This window comes from Solanum verrucosum, unplaced genomic scaffold, assembly GCF_900185275.1.
Source record: "Solanum verrucosum unplaced genomic scaffold, falcon-dt-bn FXZP01000208.1, whole genome shotgun sequence".
Classification (NCBI taxonomy): Eukaryota; Viridiplantae; Streptophyta; class Magnoliopsida; order Solanales; family Solanaceae; genus Solanum; species Solanum verrucosum.
The window spans coordinates 975,279-987,931 of record NW_026020329.1 but is presented as its reverse complement, the minus strand read 5'-3'; the positions used below and the strand labels follow the sequence as shown (position 1 = coordinate 987,931).

Below are 12,653 nucleotides of genomic sequence, written 5' to 3'. Positions count from 1 at the left end.
TGACTGATGCTACCTCCTTGGTTCTCAACTTGCGAACCTGACGGTTTAAAATCTGAACAGGAATCTCCCCATAAGACAATATCCTTAATACCAATATATTCAGTCGATATAATCAGTGAAGGATCGCCCATACACTTCTTCAACATGGAAATGTGAAATACCGGATGAACTGTTGCTAACTCTTGCGGTAGCTCCAACTCATAACCTACATTACCAATCCTCTTGGATATTCTTCAAGGACCAATATACCGGGGACTAAGTTTCCCCTTCTTACCAAATCTCATAACACTTTTCATGGGTGAAGGCTTCAAGTATACCCAATCATCTACTTCAAACTCTAAGTCTCTTCTCCTAACATCAATGTAGGATTTCTTACGACTCTGTGCTGTTTTCAACCTTTCTTGAATAACTTTCACTTTTTTCATAGCTTGATGAACTAAGTCTGGTCCTATCAAACCAGCTTCACCAATTTCAAACCATCCAATATGAGATTTGCATCTTCTCCCATAAAGAGCTTCATAAGGAGTCATGTGGATGCTAGAGTGATAACTATTATTGTAAGCAAACTCTATGAGAGGTAAGTGATTATCCCAATTACCTTTGAAATCAATCACACAAGCCCTCAACATATCTTCTAAAGTCTGAATAGTGCGCTCTGCTTGACCATCTGTCTGAGGATGAAAAGTAGTACACAAGTTCACCTTCGAACCCAAACCTTTCTAGAAAGACTTCCAGAATTGTGCACCTCTATCTGAAATAATGGACACTGGAACTTCATGAAGTCTAAATTCCTCTTATATATATAACTTAGCATAATCCTCTGCTGAATGAGTAGTCTTTACGGGTAAAAAGTGGATTGATTTAGTCATTCGATCAACAATCACCCAAATGGAATCATGTTGCATGCGAGACCGCGACAAACCAGTATTAATCCATATTGATCATCTCCCACTTCCATTCTGGAATCTCTATATTCTGAGCCATACCACCGAGCTTTTGGTACTCTACCTTAACTTGTTAGAAATTCGGGCACTTAGCAACGAACTCTGCAATACAATTCCTCAAACTACTCAACCAATAGACTTCTCTCAAATCGTTATACATCTTTGGGGAGCCCGGATGGATAGAATATCTCACTACAATATTTTAGGCTTTTCGCTACCCCTGTAAAGTGTGGCCTAAACTAGCAAAAAGTGTGGCCTTTGGTATAAGGCTACACTTTTTGACTTTTGGCAACACTTTTTTGGGGGTGGCCTAAAAAGACGTAACCTTTGACTTTAAGCCACACTTTTTAAGTGTTGTCGTAGAAGCTACGCTTAAAAGCGTGGACAATGAGGTATAAGGCAACACGTTGTAGCATCTCAATAGCAACACTCTTATTTGATAAAACTACACTTTCAAGTGTGGTCTTTGCTTTGTTATTGGACACGCTTAAAAAGTGTTGCCTTTTATACCTTTTCTACACCAACACTTACGAAGTGTAACCTTTGCTTATGTACTTGCTGCAATTTATGTGCACTTATAAAGTGTAACCTTTTTTTTTAGTCATAATTTCTAATTGAAAAATAATTATCTTGATTTGCATATATTCTTCACTAATGACATAATTATATAAACAAATGATCTCAAGCACCATTTTATTAGCTAATAAATAGTTCAAATGTATAAAGTTGCAATAAACTTTGAAAAACCTGTCTTGTACAAAACATACTTAGAAAGTAATTCTTTAAAGATATGTACTAACAATAAATTCTACAAAATGAAATGAATTCAATCATATATAAATAAGTTCAATAACTCTTTGTCGTTCACTTCAATAGATCGAGTTGACTTGTGGCCACTATCCAAATTCAATCACCCGCATTTTCCTATACATTTAAAATGAAACTAGAAGTTAGAAGAAAAAAAATCAAGTTCAACACTAGTCAAGATTAATAGTACTTTCTCAGTCCTTTCCGATCAATGGACTCCCTAGTGCATACATAGTAGTGTTTGATGGAGAAATTCCTACCTCTATCTATTGGACCAAATGCGCCAAAACATCTGAGTAAACAATACAAGAAACATTTGTTGTCACCCGTTCTTCTAAGGGGAGTCACAAGTTTCAACATCACCATATCAAATGCAAGAGCCCGACACACTTTGTACTAGTACTATAAATAGAACTCGTAGCGGCTATTAAAGCATGTATTTCATATGCTAATAAGGTGTCACTACAAGTAACTACAACAAAATTCATTTTCCAATCAACTGGTTCCATCAAAACTATAAATCTAGTTCTTTATGTGTTCCACATTAGACTCTTTCGGAAAATATGAGTATTAAATCAACGAGAAGTGAAAAAAACAATGAAATGATCACTAAAAAAACTGCATTTGGGGAACCCCGTATTCTGGTCAGAGTAGAATATAGATACAAATACCATAAAAAAATATTTTTGAATAGCTTCATCTATTCCTTTAATTTATTCCCCTTTGACCTAATTCTTTTCTTCCATTTAAGTTTGAAAAAAATTGCAAAATTCAGTCTGCTCTAAGGCTACTGCCACTTTCTGATGATTTTTTCCCTGAGTACTTATGTAGAAATAATTAAGCAAGTGAGTATTTACCAAATGAGACTAAAAAAATCAAATCTTCTCTGCACAGGAAACTAAACACTACTTGAAAACATAACTTATTAACTATTGATCTCACCTGCTTTGCCAGGTTGAACGGGATGTATTTGTATTTGATCATGTGCATGATTTGTCGCTTCATTGTAAGGAAAAAAAGAATGATCCAATAACAAAGTTATATAGGCCAGAACACAGAAACATCAAATAGAGAGAAGAAAGTCATGATAAATACAATACAGAAAGCCTTTGTTATGGCATACCTGAGAAAAACAAAACAAGCATAAACACCCAAAAGGTTTGAGAAAGTAGTGACGACGTGAAACTGATATATTGAAACTCGTATCATGCTTAAGTATGCCATGTAAAGGAAAAGTAGTGACAGAGAGTTTGAAATCAAACAAGTGGCAATAGCACCCAAAAACAATATTGTGAATAACCATGACTCTAATTAGTTTCCTAAAAATTTTCTTGTAAAAATATGGTAAAACCAAGCTCATATATATTTACCATACCATAAAAGGCTACAACCTGTTCTTAAATGGTTATCAATGGATTGATTCCACAACTATTACAGATTCACTAACATTGGGAAGATTCTGTAATTAAGTTTGGCTGTTGTTGGTTCTGGTTTGGCAATTTTTACAGCTGTCACAGTGGTTGTTTTACTATACATGATGAGGGAGAAACAAGAGAAAACCACCATGGAAGCTGGAAATATCACTGATGAAACTTGTAGCAAACCAGTGATCATAGCAGGGAATGTTTTCGATGAAAATCTCAAGCAAGCAATAGATTTTGATGCAGTTGTACAGGCAGTCAGGAAAGATACAAATAAGATTAGTACTGGAACTTTCAGTAATGTGTGTAGAGCAGACATGCCTTCCGGGATGATTTTGTCTGTTAAGGGCCTAAAGTCGATGGACAAGACTATAGTTCATCACCAGAGCAAGATGATCAGAGAGCTTGAAAAGCTAAGTAAACTCTGTCATGATAATCTGACGAGACCTATCGGGTGCAATATATGAGGATGTTGTTCTACTCTTACATCAATACTATCCCAATGGGACATTGGCTCAGTTTCTTCATGAGTTTAGCCAGAAACTTGAATATGAACCTGACTGGCCTACAAGACTTTCCATTGCCATTGGAGTTGCAGAAGGACTAGCATTCCTTCATCACGTGGCCATAATCCATCTTGATGTTTCTTCAGGGAATGTGTTTCTTGATTCTAAATTCACCCCTTTGGTTGCTGAAGTTGAAATATCCACAACCTCTAGGATTTTCCAGGTACTTTTGCAGCGATATGTTGTTCTAGAAACTTGGTCATTCTTCAGCAATGTTTAATGCAATGGATACTAATGAAATTGGAGGGATAGTTGAATATATGGGAGGGAATACAATATTTTGGTGAAAATTTTAAGAAAATTATAAGGCCATACTTGTAAAGTGTTGTTTTTAAAATTATAAAATAGCACACTTTAAAAGTATAATTATAGGTGTAAATAGGCGTTGCTAATTATGTCATGATATGACCACACTTATAAAGTGTAGCCTATACCATTAAAGAGTATACTTTATAAGCGTTGCCAATAATATCGTAGTCAAAAGGTAAAAACTAAGGCTACGCTTTAAAAGTGTAGCTACAAATATTTAGGCAACACTTCACAAGCGTTGTCCAGATTTAGTGTGACCTTATGTATAAAATGTTGTAGGGTTTCGTGCTATGAGCTTCCTCCATGATCCTCTCTTGGAGTTCATCCACCCTTGGTACACACAACCTACTTTGATACCTCAATACACCATCTCCCCCTTGTTCAAAAGCCACTACTTTTTGCTTATGAACATTTACCTTCAATTCAAGCAAAATAGGATCTTGGTCTTGTTTCTCTTTCACTTCGGACACTAATGATGATTCAACCCCATTCAACACCACCACTCCTCTTTCACTGGAATCCATTAATCGAACTCCTAGTCGTGCGAGTCTTGTGCACATCTTTCGCTAACTATCTCTTGTCTTCCTCAACATGGGTGGTACTGCCCATAGACAATTTGCTTAAAGCATCAACAACAACATTAGCCTTTCCTGGGTGATATAGAATACTCATGTCATAATTCTTGAGTAATTCCAACCACCTCCTCTGTCTGAGATTAAGCTTTTTCTGACTGAACACATACTGAAGACTCTTGTGATCGGTGAACACGTCTAATGAACACCATAGAGATAGTGACGCCATATCTTCAAAGCGAACACTACACCAACCAACTCTAGATCATTGGTTGGGTAATTCCTCTCGTGAACCTTAAGGTGTCTGGAGGCATAAGCAATATCCTTGCCATTCTACATTAACACACAACCCAGTCCAACTCTGGACGCATCACAATACACAACAAAATCTTGTGTACCTTCTGGTAAGGTTAACACTGGGGCAGTAGTCAACCTAGTTTTCAATTCCTCAAAACTTTTCTCACAAGCTTCAGACCATTGAAACTTTGTTGTTTTCTAAGTCAACTTAGTCAAAGGGGATGAAATGGATGAGAACCCCTCGACGAACCTTCTATAATATCCAGCCAACCCTAAGAAACTCCTAATATCAGTTGGAGATGTGGGTCTAGGCCAATTCTGCATTGTCTCTATCTTCTGAGTGTTAACTTGAATCCCATCACCAGACACAATGTGGCCTAAGAATGCCACAGACTCAAGCCAAAACTCACACTTAGAGAATTTAGCATACAACTCTTTATCCTTGAGAGTTTGGAGAACTATTCTGAGATAACTAGCATGATATTCCTTATTCCTCGAATAAATTAGAATGTCATCAATGGATATGATAACAAACATGACCAGAAACTCATAATGCCCATAGCGGGTTCTGAATGTTTTCTTAGGGATGTCATTTTCTCTTACCCTAAACTGATGATAGCCTGATTTGAGGTCTATCTTAGAAAAACAAGTGGCACCCTAAAGTTGATCGAAAAGATCATCAATTCTCGGAAGGGGATACTTATTCTTGATAGTAACCTTTTTCAACTAACGATAATCTATACACATTCTAATAAAACCATCTTTCTTCCTCACAAATAAGATTGGAGCGCCCCAAGGTGAGACACTTGGTAGAATAAAACCTTTCCCAAGAAGATCTTTCAACTGCTCTTCCAACTCTGCTGGAGCCATTCTATATGGCGAAATAGAGATATGACGAGTATCAGGAAGAATATCTGTACCAAAATCTATTTCTCTCTCAGGAGGGACTCTAGGAATATTATCTGGAAAGACTTCTGGAAACTCACTTACTAGTGGAACTGACTGAATAAGAGGTGTCTCAACACTAGAGTCATTAACTCGGACTAAGTGATAGGCACACCCCCTTGGAAACTAACTTTCTCGCCTTAAGGTACGAAATAAAACGACCCTTAGGCACTGCTGAACTACTCATCCACTCTATAACAGACTCATTAGGAAACTGGAACTTAACAACTCAAGTTCTACAATCAACTGAGGCATAACAGGCGTGAAGCCAATTGTCACGACCCGAGAGTACCCCCTAGTCGTAACATGGCGTATTCGACCCCGAAGGGGCCTTATACGAGCCACATAGTCATTCATTGCATTCAATAATGAAAATAGTGCGGAAATAAAAAAAAAACTTATTTACATCCACACATTTAAACTTCTTAAAACAACTTTAAAAACACACAGCGGAAGTCTAAGTCTCACATGGCCATCTTAGACACAGTCGCAAAACATAAGTAGGGACACGACCCTTTACAATCAAAAGAAGTCTATTAAGTCTATTACATGAACAAAAGGACTTAAAAGTCTTATCCTCGAATCCATGAGGACATACCAAGTCTTGGAGGAAAGCAATCCAACACTTCAAACTAGCTAGGAGTGATCACTTGCCGGAACCTACACTTATAGAAAATAGAGAAATATGGAATTAGCACAATTAAGTACTAAGTATGATGACCATGCAAAACATGCTTAAAAAGGGACATTTTAGTTAGAAACCATGCATTATGCCACCTTTTTGAAATATCATGAACAATAGAATAAAAGACATACAAGACAAGCATAACATCAAGTAAGTCCTAATATTACCTTTAAACAATATCAACATGAAAACCTTTACCTTGGACTTTCACCTCAAGAAACCCTTATGCTATACCTCGTGTAATGTATGGATGACGTCCCATACCACCATCCATACTAAGGCACCACATTTAGGTCACTTAAAGTAACTTATCATTCCTTCTTTCACCTTTGCACAATATTCATACATAAGAGGTATATCATTAATTAAGACATGACAAGGGAAAATAACTCATAATATAACCCAAGTATAGCATGCATCTCATATTAAACATTCGAGAGCCAACATTCTTTAATAACCTCATTTAGGGCACATTTGTGTCACATACATTAGGATTTAGAGAAACTCACTATGACCCTCTCTAAGCCTACTCGTGCAATGTATAGGTAGCATCCCATACTACTACCTACACTTTGTAAAGCATATCAAAAAACCATAATAAAATCTCACATGATGGGAAGTAAGCGTTTAACCGACATAGACCATGAGAGCTTGTCATGGAATCCGGTGTCATGAATCCCCACACCGAAAAGAGGTGGTCTACTTGCCTAAGGAAGACCGGTATATATAGCTTAATGGATCCACTAGCTTCCTATGCGGGCACATAGTTTATGGGATAAGGTAGACGATCATTGAAACTCATGCCTAACTGTCGGGGGAGTTTCCATCTAACCAAATCCGCTCGGTGCTTAGCCTACATTCCCATAGAATAGTTCATTACTTTGACATCATCACACATGAAAGGGTGCCATAAGCCTACCGATTCAAGGTACATTATTTAACACATGAAAGGGTGCCATAAGCCTACCGATTCAAGGTAGATTTAGGAAAGCTCATTAACTCCTCTTGAAAGGGTGCCATGGGCCTACCGATTCAAGTCTCATCATTAACCTTTATGGAAAGGTGCCATAGGCCTACCGAATCCAAGGTTCATTACTTATCATTAATGGAAGGGTGCCATTAGCCTACCGATCCAAGGTTCATTATAAGCATGTGTGGAAGGGTGCCATAAGCCTACCGATCCAAGGATTCAACAATCAACAATATAATCATTTATATAAGAAAATGATGCATAAGCCCTACCAATTCAAGGTATACTTTATATTGAAGAATCCTTCATATTCTATCATCAACATTCATGAGTGTCAAATTGAGAAATAATCTTTCAATAGCAACACCTTTACGTTCATAACATGATCACATTATCTTCATTGAATTCTCATTCATATAATGTCATGATAACACTCCAATTTCTCATACTATGCCTTTAAGGCCATGGTCACAATACATTTCATAATTAAACACCTCCACCATAAGTGGATCAAACCAAGCAAGAACAATTTTTATCCATAATATGAGATTAAACTAACTTACCATCCTCCAAAGCCATAATCAACAACACTCAAGTCCCAACCATTTTTCTTACCACAAGAGAATTCATCCATAACTTGCCCATAAGGCCACAATCCTCAATTCATCCATATACCAACAATACACCATAAAATAAGCATGGGTAATGACATACTCCAACAATCTAAAGACATTTAAACAAGTTTGATTCATATACATTCATTATCAAGCAACCCACTTCATAAAGGCATAAACTAGGAATAGAGAGAAATCATGGGTTCTTGAAGAAGTTTTATATAAAATCATCTTAAAATCATAACTACAACTTCAATTCACCAATATAATGACTTTGAAAACATTTTACCCATGAACCCATACCTAGAATAGAAAATAGAAATTTTGTTCTTTGAAGACTTTTGAAACCCTTTTTAATGGACTCCTTGAAGGAAAGATAATCAAGGATCAAGGGTCACCATACCTTTGCTATGATTCCCCAAGAAAATTGATGAAGAAAGCCTTGAATCCAAGCCCTAGCTCCAAGTTCTTCTTCTTCTTAATGGAGGATTGTAGAGAGGGAAATGTTTTAGGGGTGGGAATTGAATTAATGGTATCTAGGAAATAATATATGCCCTTTGGAAAAAAATTCGTCCAACACTTAGAAAAAAAAAAATGGGCGGGTGAATAGTAAAATTAGCTACTGGAAATTGCCTTTTTCTGCCGGACAGACTTTACGAAAATGGGCATAACTTTTTCGTCCGAACTCCGAATGAGGTGAAACGAAGTGAGTTAGGTAGCTAACTCAAAGGGCTTTCCATGGATATATTATTGGTCACCCAAATAATTTGTGTGCTAGGAGATATGACCCTCCAAAGTAGACCCTCGAAAAAGGCTTCACTTTGAAATTTCGGATTTTGATACGGTTGCTCTAAAATTTGGGTTAGACCCATTTCCCACTCAATTTGACCCCCTAAACAAGAATATGAAGTCGGATTTTCGAAAAAACGAAACGGATCTTTTTATATACAGCTAAACAAGTTTCCGGTAACTTTCGAAGCACATTTTTAAGAACTTTTGGGTCAAATTCAAATATAATCATTTCATTAAGTTCTCTACTCCAAACTCACATGTGAGGCTCTAGTTTCACTCTATCATTTTCCGAGTCGTTACATTATCCCCCACTTAGGAACATTCGTCCTCGAATGACACTTTAAACATATAAGGGGTAACAACTCAAGTATACAGCCCATCAACATGCATACAACATCAATACAAGTACATAAATATCGGAGGAAACATCAACTCCACATCAATGAGGCTCAAACAACTTCATGCAATTCAAGAAATTAGGAATACATCTACCAATTCCTTATGCATCAAGCTTTACCATTTCTCATTTCATTTGATGAACTTCCTTCTCCAATTTACATCACACTCATCCCAAAATTATTAGGCACATTATGCAATTTTCTCACAAAAGTACAATTATGCAACATTCTCAAGAACACATTTAAGCATGCCTAATAAATCAACTCATGCAACATTTAAGCATGTTCAACATTTATCCTCATGAAGCATATAGACAACTCAACTAAATGCACATCAACACGAGGAACACGTTTATGAAAACTCATTTTATCATTTAACAAGAATTCAAATAGGACATGCATAACATAAGGAGACCATGGAAACTCATTTTCACCCAAGACTCCAAAACATAAAACAAGCTACTAGGAACTCTTGGCCTCAAGCTTGAATAAGAATAGAAGGAATGAGATAAGGATATCAACACTCTCAACAACCTTGCTATTCAACCTACCATCCCCCACTTAGAAGAAAACCCAATTAAGGCAAACATGAAAAACAACACCATAGAAACCTCATCAAGACATTCATGACCATAAGAAACTAAAACTTACCGGCGCCTTCATTCGGATTAGCTTCCTTGTCCTTGCTAGCTTGGAGAGCATAGAAACGACCATAATTTGGAGGAATAGGAACCGTTCCATCTTTAGAAGCTTGCTTTGCCTCCCCTCCTCTAGCCGTAAAAGTAGGACAATCTTTCACCTTGTGATCATTCTTCCCACAACCATAGCATCCATTAGTACCGGCTAGGCATTTCCCATAGTGCCTCTTGCCACAAGTGGTGCAAGTAGGTTTAGAAAATTGAGATCCACCACCTTTATCTTGGTTAACCTTAGGAGCACTTGAAAAATATTGATCTTGAGCCCTCTTCTTGAACCTAGGTTGACTTTGCTCATCGGATCTACCCCTCTTCACATTCCTATTCATCCTCTTAAGTTTGGACTCCTCAATGGATTGAGCATACACTATGAGCCTAGAAATGTTCATGTCATTATGGAGCATTGCCGTATGGCACTCTTCCTTGACTAGGTCGGATACGCCGGTCACAAACCTACTCATCTCATCCCTAGGGTTTGACACCAAAGATGGGGCATACTTAGACAATTGGGTAAACCTCAAGGAATACTCTTGCACACTCATATTACCTTGCCGAAGATTGATAAACTCCTCAACCTTACACTCCCTCATCTCACGGGGAAAGTACCTACCAAGGAAAGCTTCCTTAAACTCCTCCCATTCTATAGGATCCGCTCCCACCGGCCTATTAGCCTTCCATTGAGTGAACCAAATTTGGGCAACATCTTTCAATTGATAGGAGGCAAGCTCCGCCTTTTCTCTTGAAGTCACCCCCATAGCACTCACTACCTTATACACTTCATCCAAAAATTCTTGGGGATCCTCTCCCACCTTAGAACCCAGAAACACCGGAGGATTCATCCTCACAAAGTCTCTCAACTTAGAAGTCATAGTACCCTCATTAGCATTCACCCTAGGCCCCATATCTCTAGTCGCTTGAGCCTCCATGGCTCGAGCCAAGATTAAGAAAGCCGACCTAATCTCTTCATTGGTCATATCCGGGGGAACCACCGGAACCTCATTCTCTTGCTCACCTATAGGAACTTGATTGCATTGCACACCTTGACCATTTTGCACAACTTGGGGAGGAACTTCCTCATTCACATCCTTTTCTCCTACTCTCCTTGCGGGTCTCCCTCTTGTATTCATATCCTATAAACACAAGAGAAGGATAAGGATAAGAACACTTATAGAACCACACTCTAAGGCACGACTTTAAGAATATGAAAGAAGTGTAACTTCTAGCATCCTATAGCCTCTCGCTCATAGATGTGTCGCGACTCACACCGATGAACAAGACTCTACTAGACGTGGCTTGTGAGACTTTGATCCTAAAAACCATTCCCAAAATCTTATGCTTTGATACCATGTTTGTCACGACCCGAGAGTACCCCCTAGTCGTAACATGGCGTATTCGACCCCGAAGGGGCCTTATACGAGCCACATAGTCATTCATTGCATTCAATAATGAAAATAGTGCGGAAATAAAAAAAAAACTTATTTACATCCACACATTTAAACTTCTTAAAACAACTTTAAAAACACACAGCGGAAGTCTAAGTCTCACATGGTCATCTTAGACACAGTCGCAAAACATAAGTAGGGACACGGCCCTTTACAATCAAAAGAACTCTATTAAGTCTATTACATGAACAAAAGGACTTAAAAGTCTTATCCTCGAATCCATGAGGACATACCAAGTCTTGGAGGAAAGCAATCCAACACTTCAAACTAGCTAGGAGTGATCACTTGCCGGAACCTACACTTATAGAAAATAGAGAAATATGGAATTAGCACAATTAAGTACTAAGTATGATGACCATGCAAAACATGCTTAAAAAGGGACATTTTAGTTAGAAACCATGCATTATGCCACCTTTTTGAAATATCATGAACAATAGAATAAAAGACATACAAGACAAGCATAACATCAAGTAAGTCCTAATATCACCTTTAAACAATATCAACATGAAAACCTTTACCTTGGACTTTCACCTCAAGAAACCCTTATGCTATACCTCGTGCAATGTATGGATGACGTCCCATACCACCATCCATACTAAGGCACCACATTTAGGTCACTTAAAGTAACTTATCATTCCTTCTTTCACCTTTGCACAATATTCATACATAAGAGGTATATCATTAATTAAGACATGACAAGGGAAAATAACTCATAATATAACCCAAGTATAGCATGCATCTCATATTAAACATTCGAGAGCCAACATTCTTTAATAACCTCATTTAGGGCACATTTGTGTCACATACATTAGGATTTAGAGAAACTCACTATGACCCTCTCTAAGCCTACTCGTGCAATGTATAGGTAGCATCCCATACTACTACCTACACTTTGTAAGGCATATAAAAAAACCATAATAAAATCTCACATGATGGGAAGTAAGCGTTTAACCGACATAGACCATGAGAGCTTGTCATGGAATCCGGTGTCATGAATCCCCACACCGAAAAGAGGTGGTCTACTTGCCTAAGGAAGACCGGTATATATAGCTTAATGGATCCACTAGCTTCCTATGCGGGCACATAGTTTATGGGATAAGGTAGACGATCATTGAAACTCATGCCTAACTGTCGGGGGAGTTTCCATCTAACCAAATCCGCTCGGTGCTTAGCCTACATTCCCATAGAATAGTTCA

The 12,653-nt window shown here is 37.8% G+C and overlaps 1 protein-coding gene across 1 annotated transcript; it reads left to right on the top strand.

Moving 5' to 3' along the window:
* Positions 1-3,288: 3,288 nt before the first annotated feature.
* LOC125836034 (leucine-rich repeat receptor-like tyrosine-protein kinase PXC3) lies at positions 3,289-3,958 on the top strand. Its single transcript, XM_049515128.1, has 2 exons — positions 3,289-3,626; positions 3,709-3,958. The coding sequence occupies exons 1-2, from the start codon at positions 3,289-3,291 to the stop codon at positions 3,956-3,958; spliced, it is 588 nt and encodes a 195-aa protein (XP_049371085.1).
* Positions 3,959-12,653: the final 8,695 nt, after the last annotated feature.